The sequence below is a fragment of the Trichinella spiralis genome (genome assembly GCF_000181795.1).
Source record: "Trichinella spiralis strain ISS 195 chromosome Unknown Scfld2, whole genome shotgun sequence".
In the NCBI taxonomy this organism is placed as follows: Eukaryota; Metazoa; Nematoda; class Enoplea; order Trichinellida; family Trichinellidae; genus Trichinella; species Trichinella spiralis.
The window spans coordinates 5,682,741-5,703,571 of NW_003526941.1; the positions used below are offsets into that span (position 1 = coordinate 5,682,741).

Below are 20,831 nucleotides of genomic sequence, written 5' to 3' on the forward strand. Positions count from 1 at the left end.
TTTTCAATTTTATAGAAAATTGTATATATGAAAAGTGAAACAATTTCAATGAAAAATTAATTTGATCAATTGATAAAAGTTTGGCTCCGACGGGGATCGAACCCGTGATCTTCGGTTTACGAGACCGACGCCTTACCACTTGGCCACAGAGCCACTGATTAACTTCTTCCCCAGTATATTTATCTACCTATCTAGCAATGTAATTTTTAAATTGTCGAAAAAATATCATAATATTAAACCTGATTTTCTTTTTTTTCTAATATCAATTAATGTTTTTCTCTAAAGTATCCAACGTAGTGTCAAAATGGAACGTATGAAATAAAAAGTTGATGAAAATAAAAAAAATGAAATATTTAAATTTTCATTTGTAAACGAGTGAAATTTAAATTGAATGATTTGAATAGAAGATTGCAATTTGAAAATGTCAACGTATGTGAAAATGAGAAATTAATTCAATGAACAATGGCCTTCAAAAGCAGAACATAAGAAGAATAACGAGTGGCCAAGAAAATAAAACCGAGAGATTTTAGAAGAATATTTCAAAGCTGATGATTGATCATATCAAATATTGTCAAGTGGAGATTAATTTTCTTCTGCTGTCAATTTGATGGCAATTTATGCACCGACACCGGGTCAGGGGTAAAAATGACTAGTTCAAGTAGAAGGTGTGGAACAGGTGCAAGACAAATTCATTATCCCAAGAACACTGGAATGCAATGAAGAAACACTTTTACAAAATCACTGCCGCAAATTATTTTAAAATATGAAATATTTGATTTAATATTTTTTAAATTAAAATTAATAATAATTATTGTTTTATTTGTTTTTTTTTGACTACAATTCTTCTTATATTAATAAGTGAAATTTATCATGTGTGGAAAATATGAAAAATGCTTTACTTCATTCCTCCCTCCCTCCCTTCTCCCCCTCACCTACCCTTCCCAGACATACACAGAGCCATCGTCCGCCTTGTTTGTCCGCTTGAATATGGCAGTCTGAACTGAGCGTGAAAGCAAACAAAATTCCAATGAGAAAACAATTCATTGTCCATTGTTTGCTCTGTTGACCGAAAATTTTCAAACGTCGAGCTTTTTCATATTTGCCTTTGAGGACGAGGTCTGGTTCTCAATTAGCCAAATATTATCAAGCACAAGCAAAACCAATATATCCAACCCAGCTCATATTATGCATCAAGTGGTTTAATCTATTGTCATAGATGCAAGTTTTTCCATTGAACACTTCAGTCAAATAATTAAATATGATAAATTAAGAGAAAAACAAAACGAAATTCATATAAATCACAACACCTATTATTATATTATTAAATATATTCCTTTTTTTTGTGTATACAGACGACGACCTTTTTTTTGTGTCGAAAATTTTTTTTCTCATATTCTTTTTATTTCATCAGATCAACTGCTGTGATCTGAGATAAAAATCTCAGAATACTGACTCTATTCAAACAAAAAAAGATCAATCAATTAGATCAGAATTCTTTGACCTGATGAAAAAATGTTTACAATATATTTTTGCAAAAAAATTCATTAATTTATTGAATGTGTAGAAATAAATTTTCTTTTTTTCTCTCTCACTTATTATTCATTATTTGAATATTTGAAGAAAAAAAAAGAAATTAATCGTCCAAATTCGACCCCAGAGCAATAAAGCCGACACGACCGATAAATTACGCAACCGCGACATTGATCAAGGTTGGACAGACATTTTTGGACAGTGATCAAGGCCAACAATGATGATTGATCGACAATCAGCGTTCAAGCATTCGACCACCATCACCACCATTACTGGAACCTTATTCTCTTATCTGAGACCCTGAGCGCCAAGGTTGTCGACAAACGCCAAACGGTGGGAACTGCTTTGGCGTCACTTTGACGTCGGGATGCGCACTACTTTTTCACGCTTGTGCCACCGGCGCCATGCACATTCCACAAGGACACACCACACACCGACACTTTTTTTACCCACACGAACTTTGCCCGAGGAAAAATCCCATCCAATATGTTTTTCGACTGAAAATCCCAAATGGATATTATTATTAATAATTTATTAATTGAAAACAACGCAACAAGAAAAAAACAGACCGCTTGTATTGATGATGATTCATTTGCAAATCATGACCTTTCTTATGAAAATTATTTGACAAATTTACTGGAAGAAAAAAAAATTTTTCTTTTCGGGACAAATTCCAAACAAACCACCAAATTTTCCTCATTAATAATATTATTAAATCATTTTATATCTAAATGGAAAAAATAATAAAATTTAAAAATTACATGAATTTATATTTTAAATAAAAATGATAAAGTCATCATGATGATCGAAATTGATTTCCTTTGTAAAACAAACATCTAGTTCATTTATTGCTGATGAATCACACGGAAATAGCAAAACAATCACAGATTAAGTGAACAACGAAAAAATATCAAAATTTCATAAAATAATATATGAATTATTTAAAAAAATATTCCACACTACTTCACGTTGAAATGATATGTATTTTTAAACAACTTTTTGTAAAGTAAACAACTAGATAAACAACTGTGTACCACAATAGTGAAAAAAACATTATTTTTTATAGGTCCCAATTGAAATTGGATAAATTTTGCTAGCGTGACCAAAATCCGCTTCCTGGAAAAAAGTACTACTTTTGTATGCTTGGACAGTCAGCTTGGCAGTGCCAGTGACAACGATAAAAAGAAAACAAACAAACAAACAAACAAATAACAACAAGATCAACCACAACGCCCCCATTCGTCGCAGGCAAAGGGGTGGGGGTCGAGGCCACTGTCGGCTTGGCCAATGGCCAGCTTACCGAAAGACGGCGCTATGGGCGGTCTAGGCATTCGAAAGCCGGGCTACCAGCTGGCGCACCTGGCGACCACGTGACCTAGCCGCTCGCAAGTCAACACGACCCAGTCTCTTTTCTACTGCATTGCACAGCTATTTCTAACAGTGAGAGGCGGTCGCGAGCGTCGCCTATCCGGCCGGTCCATTCACATATTCCGCTTCTCAACCCCTCAACCAGCCACTGTTTACAATACAGTCGTGAAATTCCAATCGCATTAGTACACTTGGAGCATAATAATAACAAAAATTTGAATTTGCATAGTAGAAAATGGTGATCGCTGGTGGTGATGAAATAATGGATACAAACATGGACAAAGTTGACGATGTTCATCAAGAGATTGATGATGAAGATGATGAATTGATCATTGTGGACGATGACGATGTGGATAATAGTATAAAAGGACAGCCCGGTATTGGTAACAACAATTGTGAAGAGGAGAAACCGTTGGATTTATCCACCAAACGACGATGCCCACTGGATATACAGACAACAACATCGATCGCTGCTAGCCGCGGCGGTTCGGTATTTTTTCCGATCAATCCTCATTTCAACGTCAGTCCACTGACTCTACTACCGTCTCAGCTTCCTTTATTACTGTGCTCACCTTGGACCGAACTGTTCCAAGCTGGTCGATGGTTGCCTACGATCACACCCAGGACAGTGGATCTTATTCGCCAAACCCAACAACTATATCATGCTAATTCGTCGGCACCGGCGGCATCAATGATATTTCAATTTTACAATCAAACAATCAACAACAATAACAACAAACAATTTACATCACCAATTGCTTCACCATCCTCTTCCACTTCATCCACGTCGTCGTCGTCGTCGTCGGTTGGATCATCTTCATCTTCATCTCAGTCCAGTAATTCAATTGTGTCTACCACAAGCGGTGCTGGTGGGAACAAGAGAAAATCTACACCGAATCGAATTGCAGCTTTCCAAAGTCGAAAAATGAATGAAAAATTTCTCCACCCCAGACGACACCGTGCAAAAAATCCCACCGTAAGACGAATGGTGGCCAATTTCCGCGAACGATGCCGCGTGCATATGATCAGCGAAGCGTTCGAATCGTTGCGAGTCGCCTTGCCGACCGCATGCCCCGCCCAAAAGTTAACCAAAGTGTCCATCTTGCGCATCGCCAGCATCTACATACTGCTTCTCGGGGCGATGAACGGTCGCGACTACAGCGCCGACCAAAGCAAGCCGACCGTTGATCAACTCCAACAACTCCTAGCTGAAACTATCTACAACGAAACCAACCTGCGTTGCTAAATTCACACCAATCAAATACCGGTATTGTTGAAAATTATGCAAATTTTTTATATATGCGTGTGTATGATTTGGATATGTTTGTTTCTTTTTTTTAAAAATGCTTGTTGTTTTCAAATTAAAATTTTTTAATCAAGAAAAAGAAAAGGATATTTTTTTCTTCTACTTCTTCATTTACACTTGGTAAAATCAGAAACCCTGAACCACACCCGCAGTGATCAAAGCTAAATAGGTCAAGGAGAGAAACGGAAAATATAGTTGGCTAATTTTCAATTGTAGCGTAACCGAAGCGACCGACGGTCACGGACATTGGCCGGAAGCCGCAGCCTGAGCACCTCTGAGATTTAACATCATCGTCAAATTTCATCGCACAACAACAACAACAACAACAGCACCAGCATTGTGCATAAAATTTGCATTGATATAATAATTGTTCACTGAACCAACTATAAACCCTGTTGGTAAAATGAAAATATTTCCGGCTTGAGAAAATATACCTTTTCAACTGCTTTCAACCCAACACATACATGCGCAGCTTTTCCTGTACCATATTTATATAATTTGCCGCCTTGGTTGTATTATTACAAACATGCTACGTCATCTTTTTTAAAGGATATTATTTTAACGAAGTAGATTTTCATCTTTTTTTTGTTTTTAAATATCTTCTACAATGCCACATTTACAAACATGCGTGTATGTGTGGAATTTTGAAAATACAGAAAAAAACTAGCAAATAAATGTTTGAAATGAAATATTCTCGAAAAGATTCGTACAATATAAATAAATTACAAGTTCCATAAATAAATTATATATTATAAGTTAGAAAAATCAAAAATTTCAAAAATTGTCACGCTTGCGAAAGTTGAAATCATTTTTCATTCAATGTATAATAAAGATTGTTCTAATGCTGATGTTGTGAAAAATAGGAAAAATTAATATTTCAAAAATGGAAATATATTATGTTTTTAAATTTTCATTTGCATTTGAAGTTGATCAAGAAAATTGCAATTTTTCAAACAAGCATATTTTTGTTTTCTTTATATCAATCAATGACGCGTGCAGGTAGTAGGTAGGTGAGTGGGTAGGTTGGTGTATACTTGATGCAGCGTCAAAGCAGGCAAAAGGGGGTTAAATAAGATAACCGGGGAACCAGCTGACCGTTCGTTCAGAAAAACCAGGTGTGAAAGCAGGAAAGGAAATCAACAGTAGTGGACAGAATGACCACAGACGCGCACAGCTGTGTCATTTTAGCCAATAAGCAAGCGGCCACTGTTGTTGACAACCGAGCGGTCAGTCGTGGTCAGCAGTGGAATTGGCATTGTCGACTTTTTGTCGGTCGCGCTTCCTTGCCTTCTACTTATTGCCTTGCTTGACCACCGGTCAAGTGAACAAATAGCCTTCGAACCTATTTGATAACTGATAACAAAACATTCAACTCTGACTGACCGATGACCAGACTAAGGCAATTTCCCCTTTCCAAAAATCACTGCTCAAAACAATTGAACCCAATCTATACAGCCAGCCCCAAAGCTTACGTATTGTAATAAATGGTAATAATCAAAAAATAAAAATTATTTCTTTCATAACTTTGCATTACAAATTACTGTGCTTTGTAACATCAGATTAAAGGAAAAATAAAGATGATTCAGTGAATTTATCTACCACGTCAACAATCAATAAATGATGTGTCACCGTTTAATTCGAACAATGCAAAATATTTTTCAAACTTCTCAACTCTGATCTCAAACTGTTGATAACAATACAAACCCCGCCCTTGTTCTTTTATTCAACAAATATATGTATATATACATAATTATACTCGTTATCAACAAATGTATTTTATTTAAAAGAAAAACAGCATCATAATTTGTTCTTACTTTAAGTGATTTTTTAAAATAAGCCTTCGATAAATAATTGTTTCAAAAATTAATTACAAATTACAAAAAACATCAAAAGTCCGTGAAATACATAAAAACATAATTTATGTAGTGTGCGCATAAAAAAATGGGCCAAATGAAGCAATGACGTCTCACCAGGGTGTAATTTGGAATAAAAATTTCAAAAACAATCAATTGGTTGTGCATTTTTTAAATATAAGAAAAAAACAAAAGGTCGAATTCAACTGACAAGTTTGTTACAGCATATGAACAGACAGATGAAATCAGTAATTAATTAATTTAAAAAATAATAATTCAATCTGCTTTTTCTGAAGTGCAAATGTGAAAGCATTTATTCACCTTTTAAACTTGTAAATCATTTTTATAAATAAATATGAAAATTTCAAAACTGAAAAAACGGTCATTTTAAAATTCGTCGGTTGTTTCAATGAGAGATGATAAGAATTATAAACATATTGATACAAAATAAATAAATACATCCAATAATACTTATTCTTACTTTCAGGTGAATATTATTAATCGTTTCGTCACAACACTTTTACATATGAAATACAAGACAGTTGTGGAAATGTTGTTCACGAATAGAGAAATTGTATATTTAAGGCTTGATGAAAATAATTTGAATGAATTACCCAAAAAAATTATCCATATTTTAAACTAAATTAAAACATTATTTTCCGTTCATTTTCTAATTCATTGTGACACCTCTTACGCAAATTTCATTCTAAATGACGAACATAGCGCTATGAAAAACTTTATCACTGACGTAAAAGCAACCAATTTCGTCAAACTTCTGAACATACTGCGACAATACATTTATGAAATTTCCACATGCGAGTACAATTATTCAACTCTAGTTTTTGTAAACTATTTGTTATTTTAAAAAAAATTACATAACGGAAGTATTCAATTAATAATCAACCAACACAGTTAACAATGAATGGAGGAAATTTGAATTCGATGTGTTAACAAAAAAAGTTCTATTTTAAAATAATAATAATAATAATCTCATCCACAAGAAAAAATTGTACAAACTAAACGTGCTAATAATATGAGGTCAGTGTGGCTGGATTACAGAATCGCAAAATGATTGAGACTTCTGAAATTGATTTTGACCTTACGACATCTAATGTGCTACCTTGACAGAAGAACAAAGCCAGCTGGCCCTAATCTGGCAAAAAACAACTGACCCAATGCTCTTGTCTTATAATATATTATTAGCTGACCTGATTGGCGATTAGAGAATAAGTCACTAATTTGTACCGATGCTATATGCATAAATAAATTATCACACTAAACTGTTTCCTTTCTGAATATCACTCCAGAATTTATTTGTTTAAATATCACAATTTAAATAAATTAACTTTAAAGTTATGAATAAAAAAATTTTCTACATTTTAAACCAAACTAAAATTTTAAAGTAATCGAGGCAATTTAAAAAGACGTTCATCTACTGGTGACAGTGTAATATTTGGTTGTTAGTAGTCACGATGGTGAATGTAGTTTTTTACTTTTGTCTGATAAATTCATTTTTAATTTTCAACACTGCCATTAAACAGCATACTATTCAAGTGGAACGTGATGTTTACTTATTTAATCGTTATCACGAATGCCTGCGTCGAAGAGGAACTACAGCGAAAACTTTGAACGCGGTTCCACCGGAACATATTGCTGCACTCGGTGATACCATAATCAGCTTGGATTGCAGACCATGGTAAGGGATTGTTTGAAACAAAATTATCAAAAAATCTTATTACTTATTGTTATTATTATTAGTCCACACCCTCGTCTCAAGGAGAACAGAAAATTTTGGTTCTATCGACGTTGGTCTGAAGATGACATTGTCGATGTGCCGTTGTCAAGTGCCGGCTATTCAGATCAAGGTTTCGTATTAACCGAAAATTACAGATTACTGCTTGTGGATGTCAATCAAGAACGACACGGTGGTGAATATATCTGCGTTGACATGGACGGTCATCCACAATCTATTTATTATCTTGAAATTATAAACAATTTGAATGTAAAAATTGTAAGTGATCATTTCCCATCATTATGCATGAATCGGTAGAGGAAAAAGAAATTACATTTCTACATTTCAGTACAGCCCAGGAGAATATAAATCTACAGTATACGACAGAGAAATTTTACTTCGAGAAGGCCCAGTGAACGTTGTCACCCAATGGTCAACATGGACGTCGTGCAACAAATGTGAACTTGGCGAACGTAGGCGTTACGGAGAATGTCTGATAAAAGTAAGTTTAGACACTAGAAACTGGTTTACACAGACGGAGAGGAGAAATTATTTTTTTCCCTCCGAATTTCAAACGCGACCTGATTGAAACACAACAAACCCGAAGAGAATAGAATAAAAATTAAAAAAATTTTTTTCACTTACATTTTTGCGTCGCATTTTGAAATTTCCCGCGCTTTCAGCCGACGGACAATATGACATCAATACGTGATTCACGTCTGCGGACGTTGTTGTCCATTTTTCCCGGTGGAGTATCGTGCAACAGTGCTTGGCTTCCGGAATGGTTGAAAATGAAACGCCAAGTACAACGGCCAATGTTGATCGACACGATGTATTGTGCGGTAGATGATGATGAGATTTTCTTTAAAATTAAAAACCACTGAATTAATTATCTACAGATTGACTGTATACCGCCTGAGAAAGATCATGATATTACCGAAATGGACGAAAATGGACGCATTTCAGTTGTAGAGCACGTGAAAGCCGGCTTTTATTCACTTCGAGAACAGTTGCCACCTTTGCCCAAGCCGGTGATACGCCAAGTGCAACAAGTCGACGAAGGCGCATCTCTATCACTATACTGTCCACAGTAAACAATCTGATATCAATTTATTTCTCCAAAAATTCAAATTTTCATTCTTCAGTGGAAATGAAGCAGTTTATTGGCAACGGGATGATGTTTTCATGCCATCCGCAATTTTGGCCAGCTATACAAACGGTAGAGCGTTCATAGACGAACAGAATAATTTGGTTTTCACATCTGCCCACAGTCAAGACAGCGGTTTTTACAGTTGTTGGCGTTACGACGGCTTACTATTGTTGAGCAGTCGGCTTTATGTGGTCGATCCGGAACAAATGGCGGCGATGAAAAGAGCAACCATCGGCGCTGGAAGTGTCATCTTTTTCACTTTTACACTGATCATGATTTGCAGTTATAGAAGATCGTCGGCAATGAAATTGAACAAACACGGCACTTGAAACAGCCAACACGCCACCAGTTGAGCACTCCCTTACGCACCAATTTAACCCAACACGGTTAATTAATTCCTCGACACCTTACAGACTTGAAGACCAGTTTTACCAGGCGCGAAGACATTTGTACTTGAAAATTTATACGTAACAAAATTAGGTCATTTCATTTTAAATTTCGTTTTGAACAAATCCACGTTTATCATGTTCACTGTATAGGTTTCATAGCAAATAAATCTCTTTTTTGGGATGTAAAAGGCTTTTTAATTAAAAAAAATTACGTAAAATTAATAATTAAAACAAAATAAATTATCAGCAACTTTTGGATAAAATCATCCATAAATTGAAAAGCATTCATAAAACACATTCAATGATACAATATTTATTACAATTTAATGTTACATTCATAATTAGAATTAACTGCTAATAGAATAGAAGAAAAACATTTGGCTTACGTAAATCGATTCAAAAGTTATACTTTTTTTTACAAATCAGTAAATCTACGATAATAAGTACAATGTATTTTCATTAATAACTGAAAAGTTTGACAATTACTGAAAAGAAATGACAATTTGAAATATGAAATTTATAACCTTATAAGTAAAACATTTCGACGGTAGAAAAACTATTTTTTAAATTTATCAATTCTAAAATTAGTTAAATACATTAATTATTAGCTGGCAAATCTGCATCACGAATCTCACGATAACAATTACAGTATACTTTTACAAGTTAACAGTTTGTTTTCTTTCATCAGAAGCCTTGATTTAATATTAAAATATAAATAAAATTAAATAATTATTTTAAAAGGTTTACAATATAATTAAAAAAACAAAATATTAGAAATCAACTAAAGATGGAACACATCAAAAAAGTAGGTTGATATATTGCTTACTGTACTTCTCTACGTTCAGTTTGCGTTAGTGTTAATTGGTAAAGCGTGTCGGAGTTGGAATCATTGCCATTTTTTTAGTTTGTTTAACATTTTGTTCAAGTATTTCATATCCACGCGCAGAATAATCTTTAAAAATGTCGGAAGATTCTGACGTTGATTATCCTGAAAGTGGAGTCGATGCGGAAGATATTCACGAAGAAGAATCTGTAAGTTGGTGTATAAATAAAATGCATTTTATTTGTTATTAATTGCAATGTTATATTCATTTAGTTATCTGATCACGAGCAGGTCAGTAAACGTCGTTCAAAAGATCGTTCTAAATGGCGGAAAAAGAAGTATAGCGATGATGATGATGATGATGACGATGACGAGGTGCTTTTCTAAAATTGTATTGTTTTTCATACGAATGAACGTTTCTATTTTGCAATGTAAGGAATATGACGACGAAGAGGAAGATGAACAACCTAAGAAAAAACGATTTGGTGCAGCCAGGGAATTTTTTCTTGACGAAGTAGAAGTAGATGACGATGACGAAGAAGAATTGGTAATAATAAATTTTATATTTTCTTCAAGTATTTTTGTAATGTAATGTTCCTGTTATGTTTAGCCCGAAGAAGGAATGGAAGACGAGGCACGAGAAGCTGAAGAAGCTTTAGCTGCTGCCAGGCTGTATGAAAGGCGTAGACACCGTGCTCAAATTTGGAAGTAAACTTTATCATGATAAAAGCTTTGAAAAAGTTGAAACAATAACGTTCATTATGCGATCGATTTAAGAGATATGACCGAAGATGAAATAAACCAGTACTTCAAGAATAAATACAGTCGAAGTTATAATACTTCTGCTTCAATTGACGAGAGCATCTATGATGATATAACACAAAAAGGGCTTTTGCCTTGTGCGTCGTAAGTGAATGGAATTTTAGTCTTTATATTTACTAGTGCTTAAAAAAATTTTTTAAATAAAATTTGATAATTTTTAAATTTTAAGGGATCCCAATTTGTGGTATATCAAATGTCGTATTGGCGAAGAAAAGACAACAGGCATGCTTTTAATGCGTAAATTTCTTGCCTATCAAAATACTGAGAATGTAAGTTTATGCTATTTCGTTATTTTGTTCGATGAGTCATTTTCGTTTTTGTTTTAGCCTTTGCTTATCAAATCGATTATTGTCAAAGAAGGTTTGAAAGGCATGATTTATATTGAAGCTTACAAAATGCCTCATGTGATGAGAGCTATTGAAGGAGTTTCTACATTATACAAAAATAATGTTCGCGTGAGTTTCTTTATTTATGTTTTCAGTTTATTTTGTTTAACAGTGTGCACTGTTTATATATATATAACTAACTCTGTAATTTTAAGATGGTCCCAATAAAAGAAACGCCCGATGTATTTAAAGTTATCAAAGATACATCTGCTCTAAAGCCAGGCGTGTTCGTTCGTGTAAAGCGTTCAGTTTACAAAGATGATATAGCACAGGTAAAATCAAAATTGTTTTCTGCCATTACTGAATAAGGTAATGACAGTATTTTTAATGGAACTGGTAACAGTAACTTGCTTGTGTTGCAATATTTATTGATTTTCAAGTTTGAATTGTCTGAATACAATTGATTAAAAAGTTTGTTTGAATGCTGTATTCTTTTATTTAAGTAGTACGATAAAAAATTCTTAGTAAGATATTCACTTCTGCAATTGCAATTGCGGAGCGTTGTTGTGACAAGTTGGATAAGAAAGTACTAGTTTGAAAATGTTATTAGCATATACAGTTTTAAGATTACATTATAAAATTTTATTCCAATGTTTATTGTGGAAATGTATTTTATTTTTAGGTTGATTGGGTAGATTTATCTCAAAAGTCAATACATTTAAAGTTGATTCCCAGGATCGACTATACTCGAATGCGCGGTGCAATGCGCTCTGCAGTAATATTAAAAAAAATTTTGATCTAATCATGCATTAAGCAACTTAATTTTCAGGGAGAGACGGATGCACCCAAGAAACGTAAAGCACGACCACCAGCAAAGCTTTTTGACTTGGACGCTGTGCGGTATTTATTTATTTATTTATTTATTTCGAATTGTTTATCGTTTTAGCTAATTTTCTATTATTCTGTTTTAGAGCAATTGGTGGAGAAGTTGGTAAAGATGGTGAATTTTACGTATTTGAAGGCAATCGTTATAGTCGACAAGGATTTTTGTACAAATCAATGGCAATTAGTGCAGTTGTAAGAGAATTGTTGTAATAAATTTTTTTTAGTTGTATAGATTTTGTCTAATATGACAGGAAGCGAATAACGTGAAGCCGAGTTTGGCAGAATTAGAGAAATTTCAAGTTGGAGTTGATGATTTAAAATCGGAATGTATGAATGTTATGTTTATACATGAATATAATATATATTTTTTAATTATATTCTTTAATTGATTTAGTAGCGAATACGTTGGTTAGAGAACAGCATGGTCAGTTTGTTACTGGAGATGTAGTAGAAGTGGTGGAAGGTGAACTTTCGAATTTGCGTGGTAAAGTGACTAGTGTTGATGGAGATACGATTCACGTACAAACTGCAATACCGGAATTAAAAGTTGATTATATTTTTTTCTTATTTTATTTTATGCTAATGCATGTTGTATTTTTCAGGGTACACTAAAATTTAATGCACATGAATTGCGAAAGCATTTCGTAGTTGGCGATCATGTGAAAGTGATTTCCGGTCGATATGAAGGCGATACAGGCTTAATTGTTTCTGTCAACTCAAATTATGTGATTTTGATGACTGACTTGAGCATGTCTGAAGTAATAATCATTTATTATTAATTGTTCATATATTTTTTATGTATATGTTTTTCATTTCAGATACAAGTTTTGCCAAAAGATGTTCAACTGTGCCGTGATGTGTCTACAGGTGTTCATTCCAGTGGCACTTTTCAATATCATGATTTGGTGATGATTGATGCAGAGACTGTTGGTGTTATTGTGCAAATGGAGCGTGAATATCTTCATGTTTTAAATCAGAATGGCAAAGTGAGATTGTTCATCGTCATCATTATTATTATTATTAAAATTTTCTTTGATATATGAAGGTGGTACGCATGAAGCATCAATCTTTATATGGAAAGAAAAGTTCAAAATACGCTGTTGCGCTAGATTGTGAAGGGAACAATATTGGAGTAGGTGATGTGTTGAAAGTTATTGACGGTCCAAATAAGGTTTGTTTAGCAATTTCATTTGAATGACAAAGTTATTAAAGAATTGATAATATTTCATTTGTACTGTAGGGTTTACAAGGCGAAGTGAAGCATCTGTACCGATCATACTTGTTTATGTATTCGACAACTCATCATAAAGATGGCGGCATGTTTGTTTGTAGAGCTCGTCATGTGTTAACACTTGGTTTGAATACTTTCGGTGAAGAAGGAAGAAAAGAATATTGTAAAATAAATAATTATTTTATTTGTTGAAATTGTTTTCTTAATAATTTCAATATAGCATCTTCTCCTCGGGGCGTACTTCGTAGCCCTATGCATCCTAGTGGCGGCGGTGCTGCGGCACGTGGCCAAATGTCGACACCATATTACATTGGACGTGGGCGTGTCTGTCGCGACTACGGTGCCATTGGCAAGAGTGTTAGAATTATCAAAGGACCGATGAAAGGTTATCACGGAATGGTTAAAGACGCTACAGAATCTACTGCACAGGTTGAATTGCATGCTACATGTAAAACAATTAGTGTGGAACGAAGTCATTTGGAAGTGTTGAGGTGTGTTTTTGAATTATATTATTTTTAAATATTGTTTTGAATGCGCAAACTGATTGATCGGTCTTTTTAAAGTGGTAATGGTGAACCTTCGCAAGCGTTTCAACCATACAAGTCTATGCGACCACCAGATGGCAGTCAAACTCCCTATGCTGACATGGGCAAAACACCAAGATATGGTCCTCACACTCCAATGTATGGCTCGCAAACGCCAATGCACGAAGGCGGTCGGACCCCATATTACGGGAGTCAAACACCAATGCACGACGGTAGCCGAACTCCGAGTCATGCCAACGCTTGGGATCCAACTGTTCCAAATACGCCAGCTAGGTATGTGAAAAAAAATGCTTCCACAGACATCTAACATTTGCTATTGCTATTTCAGACGTGGTATACCTGATGATGACTTTGAATATGAGGCAAGTCCGGTGACAAAATATGGAGGACCGGCATCGGTTAGCCCAGCTACTCCTGGGTACTCTGTTGACACTCCATTAGGTTTGTTATTTTCTTTTTTTTAAATGAATTTTTATGAAAATTTAATTTGTAATTTTTTGTTAGGTGTTCCTTATACTCCGGGCGACTTGTTCTCTGAAAATAGCAGTCCATTCTTGATGCAGTCGGCAAATAGTCCTTTATTGGGATCCTATGCTGGAAGTTCTGTTGGCGAAAGTAAAAGATTATATTTTATGGAAATTTATTTTAGGAAATTGAATTTTTATTTATTATTATTTCAGGTCCATCATTGCAACCAAGCACTAGCGGATTGTCACTTTTCAGTACAGGTTCTCGTACTTCATTGTCAACTCCTTCTTCGTCGATTACTTCTGATTCTCCAAAACTAAGTAAAACGGATATGATTTGTTTGTTTCTTTGTTCTGCATATAAAGATTTTTCTGTTTCTACAGGTTTTGACGGAAATCTTGGCGAATGGGTAGAGCCAAACATGGAAGTTGTGATTCGCGATTATCCTGTCGATCGGATGCTCAATGGTCGCGTTGGAGTGGTGCAAGCTGTCACGGTAATATCTACATATGTTGAATAAATTTGTCGAGTATTTATTTGTAAAGTTGTTTCACTTATTGTTTCAGGGAGATTCGTGCACAATATTCATTCCATCTCTGGAGAAAGCTGTTTCAGTTTACGTTGAGCATCTTGAACCATCAAAGCCGTTGCAAGGAGACAAGGTAAAAAATAATTTAAAAATAAAACAGTGTCAGTCAGTTAAGTTTTTTTAAAAATGACAGAAGGGTTTCAGCATTTACTGTTGGCATCTTTTTCTAAAAATTACATTTACATTTACAGTTGTGTTAGAGTATGGAAATGATGTTTTTTATATTAATATCAGTGAGATAATGAATGCACAAAGAACTTCTTGATATTATTTGTGCAGCTGTTTTTCATTTACTTGGGTAAAGTATGAGAAAATAATCTACTAGTTAACCTTATATATATATATATATATATATGTATGTATAATGGGAAATTAGATTTGCTGTTAGCTGATTCTTTTGCTAGATTAAATAATTTTTGAAATTTCAAAAGTGTGGCATCTGTAAACATAAATTTTTCATTATATATTATAAAAGTTATTTCCTTATTTCATTAAAGATCATTTATTAAATATACTGAAGCATATTTGAAATAATTTGAATAGATTGACATTCTATTTAACGTCACATTTATTTATTTATCGAAAAAGTGATGTGAAATATGAGATTTTTTCAGTACTGACATGTTGATATAGGTTTATTGAAAAGCCTGTTAAGAGTAAAGTAAATAAATATAATGCTATGACAGCTTGTTGATGAACGTTCTTTTTGATGCATGCTTTTGCATTTAAGCTTTCTGACGCATTAGTTATTGCAGAAATAGTTTTGATTGGGCGTTGCGTAATGATTTTGAAAAGTATTTCATAAGTGAATTAAGAGGTGTATAATTTGTTAATTTTTATTGTCATTTTTCCATATATACATATATGCGAGCTGAGAGGAAAAATTTTGCCGCTTGAACTGGCGAAGAATAAATAGGTTGCTTTTTGTGTATGGATATATGATCATTATTTAATGCCGTTTGGCTATAATATTCTGCTTATTCGATTCCCTTGAGTACTTTGCATTTACACTTTGATCGATATCTCTGAACCACACGTGATCCTTTTTTTGGTCGGTTTGCACCACTATTTATCTAACTGATGCTGTTATTGATTGCATATTAATTTTTTTCTTTATTATACAACTATTATTTTGTTGAGAATTTGTTTTTAAAATTTTGTTTTGCATATATGATTTTTTAATTGTTTATTTATAAGAGATTTGTTGTTGTTTAAATGCTTAATTATGCGGACTGAATTTTTTTCAGGTTAAAATTATTCGTGGTGAAGATGTTGATTCTACTGGATTGGTAATCTCAATTGACGGAGTCGAAGGAGTGGTGAAGACGGATTCAGATGAAATTCGTTTGGTCAATATGGCCTTCTTGTGTAAAATGGTCTCTTAATCTGCTTGTTCTACACAGTCATTATGATGAAATGAAGAAGTAAAGAAGCAAACTGGGCACATTCGAACTTCAGCGTAATATGCACTTGTTTGAATATTTTCTTTTTCTTATTCTGTTCCTTTAATAGTTTTATTGCTATTGTACCATTTACCCTGATCATTGTTGATCATTATATTACTCTCATGTATATGGCTAATTACCCTTTTCTATTAATGTAATTCATATCTGCTTATTTAAAATTTAGTAAATATTAAATGCAAATAATGTTTGGTTATTGTAGCTATTCCGCGCACTATTGTGCAATATTTACTTCAGAAAATGGATAATTGCAGTAATTTTTATTGTATAATGAAACAGAAAAATTAATCCAGACGATGACGGCATGGTCGGTAAACTTTTTATTGCAGAAATATGGAGAAAATGAAAAAAATTGTGAAGAAATTTGAGTAAGACAAAATTGTTTCAGTTACAATTATATTTTTACATGTTGCGTGGATTTAAGGTGTACATTTGTATGCATGTGTGCGTGTGTGTGTGTGTGTGTGTGTGTGTGTGTTGTCTAAATGACACCAGATAAGAGATGGAATGACAGCAAATAGAAATTCAATTATCCGATGGGAACGACTCCGACGACAAATGGACGTTTTGAATCTCCGGGCCCCGGAACCGTCCACAATCTCCGTTCCTCTTCAGGACATGGAGATGTTCAACATTGGCAAATCGATTCCCGCCATTCCACTGCGACCAATCAACGGTCGACAAATCTCGATGCATCTTGTGACGATGAATTGGAAATGTTTCCTTTGCTGGGAAATTTTTTCCCATCGAACAAGCATTCATACCGATAGAATGAATTTAATTTTTCATTCAGTGAACAAATTTTGAATTTGAACTGAAATTTCCTGGTCATCATTTTATTTAACAGTGTTGTTATTTTGAATTTTTTTGGCCAATGGAATGTTGCTTTTGATGGTCGATTGGTTACCGTCTTCGGGTATATTGAGGCAGCTGGGCACCGTTTTGGTTGTACACGCCGTATTGTTGGCGTTGATGCGTTTTCGGTCCGACGCCAGGCTGGCAGGGAGGAGTTTATTCCAGTTGGCCTTTTTCCATTTCTTAACCGTGCTCATCCTCTACACCCTGACGCACATATTCGTCGCTGTTGTTGGCCACTTTGTTATTATGAAAATTTCCCTTTAATTTTATCCCTTTCAACGGATCCCATGATGCTATACATTGGAACGTTGGTTCAATGAATGGAAAACATGGACGGTTAAGGACTGGCCAGGTATGTATGTACGTATGTATGTATCTTTATTTCTTTTTTTATTTTTATTTGATAATATGGCTGTTTGATTTTGACGATGACGACATTGATGGTGTTTTGTTTTTCCGCATTTTCCCAGCAATTAATTTAGGACAGATTGCTTTGATTGAATCAATTAATTGCTGCACTTTGAGCAGAATGCAATGCAATATATATTGTTATTTACTTTGTCGTTTGCATGGGTACATTATTATATGTGCATATATAGATGAACAGCATCGATATATTTATTGCAAATTTAATGCAAAAATAAATTAAAAGTTTGAATTTCTCGCGTGCGCTATTTTTTAATTTTCTTTCAGTGTTTGGAAAGTTTTTTTTTGCAGAAATTTTGCTCGATATGGTTTTTGAAAAGCGTTTTGCACTGTTTTTGTTATTAATGGGTAATTATGAACAAATGAATGGTGAAATCGACGATGGCAGGCGACATCTTCAACATGAATAGAAAATGGGTAAGTGGTGGTGATGTTGGTGGATAGGCAATGGATTTTGTATTTGGTCTGTTGCTGAAATTGATTGACCGTGAATTTCATGACCACAAGCTATACGTGAATTGATGAAGCTATAAAATTGTGATCATTTCTTGTCTGCGGGTATGGTGAACATGAGAGAGAATTATGTTAATTTATTCGATCCAATTTGAATTTATATACTTGTGGCTTATTTATTATTTTTATTCATCCATTCATTTATGTATGTTATTTTGTTTTTTTTTGTCGAATGAAAATTCAATGAAAAGTTATTGCTTTTTGCTTGTGAGGTTGTTATTTTTTATTCATAACCGTTTCCATTTTATAGCAGGCAGTTAGTTGAAACAGCGATGGGAGTGAAAGCGAAAGCAAATTGATTGTCTGAATTTTTATTTATTAATTCAACTTTTGATATGCTTTTCCTGCTAACAAGAAGATGACGACAATTTTCCAATGAATACTAAATGATCAGATTCGTAGATTCGGCGCCGATTGACTTTCGGCGAGCAATTTTGTTTGGTTTCATTGAATTCTATTCTGAAGTTCTGAAGTTCTACTGTCGACGATTGGTCAGCGGTTAATGAGCAACTATTGGTGCAATTTTATTTGTTAACAGAGGAAAAAAAGAGCTTGTCATTTCCGTCTATTTAAATTATATTTTAAATTTAAAGGCAACTAGAATAAACAAAAATTATTACATGTGAAAAATATTATCATTCTTACTTGCGGTTAGTTGTTGGGTGTTGATTTTTACACTTTCAGTGTCGATTTTACTCGATTGTCAAAAGAGTTGATGGCATTTTTCAAATAAGAAAAAAATCCAATTCCCTGTTGAATATCCAATTCCAATGAAGAACAAATATCCCACAATGCATGCATGCAATTTTTCTCTATGACTGGGGTCGAAATTTGATTTTCACACAACCAATCAACACAGCCGCTACAAATAAGCTCTTCAAACAAAGCAATCTGGTCAGGCAATCTTTTCGACGGTGAATTGTAATTTGTCTTTTGGAATTTTTCGTTTTCTTTTGCAAATTCAATTTCACAAACGAAAATTTTACGTTAATTAAATTTCTATTTTTATGAACTTTAAAAATGTCCATTTATTTCTGTGTATTCGTTTATATTGTTTTTGCCTTTCTCATCTCCTTTGGCAATAGAATGATATAATTTTTCAATACTGACAAAATTAATTGAAAAACTTTAATTTTGAAATAAAAAGAAAAAATTTTTTCACTTCCTTACTGTCGTAACTGAACAAATGCGCTTGTAATTGTGTGAATGTTCAACAATTGGAAATGTAAATAATTTTGCATGACAATTATTTCAACTGCCAAATAGTTATGATAAATTTTTCTTCGAAATAATTTTTAAAAATATACATAATTTGGTGCCCAAGTTGTAAAAATGTACTTGATTATTATTTAAAATACTGTATCGATGTCTGCAATTTGTAAATTCGAATCGTAAATCTGTCGTAATAGTGGTAAAATTATGTAGTACAAGTTAAAATTCATCTTTATTTTGGTATTGTTTGTCAAAAAGAAGGAAAACAACGAAAAGCACCATTGCAGAACAACAACGTGTAATAATAAATAAACAAGCATGTTTTCAACATCTTTATTGACACAATGGTTGACAACGTTGCAATTTTCTTTTATCACTTACCAGTGAGTAATTTTCAATTGATAAAGAAATATATTGCTGTGAACATTTGAATATGTTTGGCGTTCTGGTGTTTTCTGCCAGCAAGAGGTTGATCTTGTTGCACATGGATTCCCGTTTGGAATCTGCAGTCGACGAAAGCATGCCCTTCGAATTGTCCAATACAAAGCTGAAGGTCGAGTTCAGCTTTTTGCCGTTGCTTGTGATGGCGGAAATGTACGAAATTTCCCACGGCTGTGCTTTGCAATCGTTGTCAAGTGGACAATTGCATGTCAGTTTCATCTTTCCACCCGTCGGATATTACACTGTGTTGATAGTGACCAACAGTCGACCAGAGGCTGATCGTTGGACTGATGTGGCAGAGTTGGCTTTGCGGATCGGCCTGGGTCCTCGGTTGCAAAGACCAGTGGTCACTGAACAGATCAAACTGATAGTGTCGACTTTGCTTGAATCGGCCGAACAGCAGCTTGTCATCGGACGACGAACAAGTGCAAATTATGAATATTTTCGAACAATGCTTACTTGTTTTGGGGATTCGTTGTACAACAATCACGGCTTTGGTTTGCTTGTTTTCGACGGTGCCGGTTTTCATGGTCGAGATGCGGATCGCTGGGATCCCGTGGAACTGACGGCGTTGGTTTCGTTGGCACGTCGATTTTGTCCCACAGCAGGATGTGGTGTTCAGTTGAAGTTGTTTCTGAATTCACCAAACCACCGACCCACCGAACCACTGCTTCACCGCGTCTACATCCACCGGCTAATGGGACAGTTTTACGCTTTCGCGTTTGCTCGCATGCCACACGCGGCTATGATCGATCGTCTGGCGGAAGTTCGACTGCAAATTCAGCACCTGCTTGCCGAGGAAAGCATGGATACAACTGGCAGAACAAACCTGTTGAAAGGTACGATCGGGATGTTGGGGAAATTGTGCGGTGATTTGTTGCAGTTGGAAATTGGGCTAGAC

At 34.4% G+C, this 20,831-nt stretch overlaps 6 protein-coding genes and 1 non-coding gene across 7 annotated transcripts; 6 read left to right on the forward strand and 1 right to left on the reverse strand.

Moving 5' to 3' along the window:
* Nucleotides 1-81: 81 nt before the first annotated feature.
* Nucleotides 82-153, reverse strand: Tsp_05870. The gene has a single exon. It is a non-coding gene; the product is annotated as a tRNA-Thr (tRNA).
* A 2,980-nt stretch (nucleotides 154-3,133) lies between these two features.
* On the forward strand, nucleotides 3,134-4,144 carry Tsp_05869 (protein atonal protein). Its single transcript, XM_003380103.1, has one exon. It carries the CDS (start codon nucleotides 3,134-3,136, stop codon nucleotides 4,142-4,144), a length of 1,011 nt encoding a protein of 336 aa, XP_003380151.1.
* A 3,504-nt stretch (nucleotides 4,145-7,648) lies between these two features.
* On the forward strand, nucleotides 7,649-10,086 carry Tsp_05868 (conserved hypothetical protein). Its single transcript, XM_003380104.1, has 10 exons — nucleotides 7,649-7,719; nucleotides 7,816-8,068; nucleotides 8,139-8,291; nucleotides 8,473-8,631; nucleotides 8,689-8,879; nucleotides 8,935-9,184; nucleotides 9,229-9,325; nucleotides 9,674-9,714; nucleotides 9,937-9,997; nucleotides 10,070-10,086. Exons 1-10 carry the CDS (start codon nucleotides 7,649-7,651, stop codon nucleotides 10,084-10,086), a joined length of 1,293 nt encoding a protein of 430 aa, XP_003380152.1.
* A 202-nt stretch (nucleotides 10,087-10,288) lies between these two features.
* Tsp_05867 (hypothetical protein) lies at nucleotides 10,289-10,863 on the forward strand. Its single transcript, XM_003380105.1, has 2 exons — nucleotides 10,289-10,360; nucleotides 10,762-10,863. Exons 1-2 carry the CDS (start codon nucleotides 10,289-10,291, stop codon nucleotides 10,861-10,863), a joined length of 174 nt encoding a protein of 57 aa, XP_003380153.1.
* Nucleotides 10,864-10,932: 69 nt separating this feature from the next.
* Tsp_05866 (transcription elongation factor SPT5) lies at nucleotides 10,933-16,402 on the forward strand. The gene is made up of 22 exons (XM_003380106.1): nucleotides 10,933-11,057; nucleotides 11,143-11,242; nucleotides 11,300-11,428; nucleotides 11,515-11,631; nucleotides 11,829-11,891; nucleotides 11,982-12,074; nucleotides 12,129-12,199; nucleotides 12,271-12,376; nucleotides 12,436-12,457; nucleotides 12,579-12,730; nucleotides 12,787-12,942; nucleotides 13,003-13,170; nucleotides 13,230-13,355; nucleotides 13,425-13,539; nucleotides 13,636-13,906; nucleotides 13,979-14,233; nucleotides 14,289-14,401; nucleotides 14,465-14,575; nucleotides 14,641-14,748; nucleotides 14,812-14,924; nucleotides 14,995-15,090; nucleotides 16,265-16,402. Exons 1-22 carry the CDS (start codon nucleotides 10,933-10,935, stop codon nucleotides 16,400-16,402), a joined length of 2,748 nt encoding a protein of 915 aa, XP_003380154.1.
* A 614-nt stretch (nucleotides 16,403-17,016) lies between these two features.
* On the forward strand, nucleotides 17,017-17,658 carry Tsp_05865 (conserved hypothetical protein). Its single transcript, XM_003380107.1, has 2 exons — nucleotides 17,017-17,198; nucleotides 17,328-17,658. The coding sequence occupies exons 1-2, from the start codon at nucleotides 17,017-17,019 to the stop codon at nucleotides 17,656-17,658; spliced, it is 513 nt and encodes a 170-aa protein (XP_003380155.1).
* Nucleotides 17,659-19,922: 2,264 nt separating this feature from the next.
* Nucleotides 19,923-20,799, forward strand: Tsp_05864 (hypothetical protein; the record flags this gene model as incomplete). The annotated part of the gene is made up of 1 exon (XM_003380108.1): nucleotides 19,923-20,799. A coding segment is annotated over exon 1 (877 nt), but the record flags the coding sequence as incomplete, so codon positions are not given.
* Nucleotides 20,800-20,831: the final 32 nt, after the last annotated feature.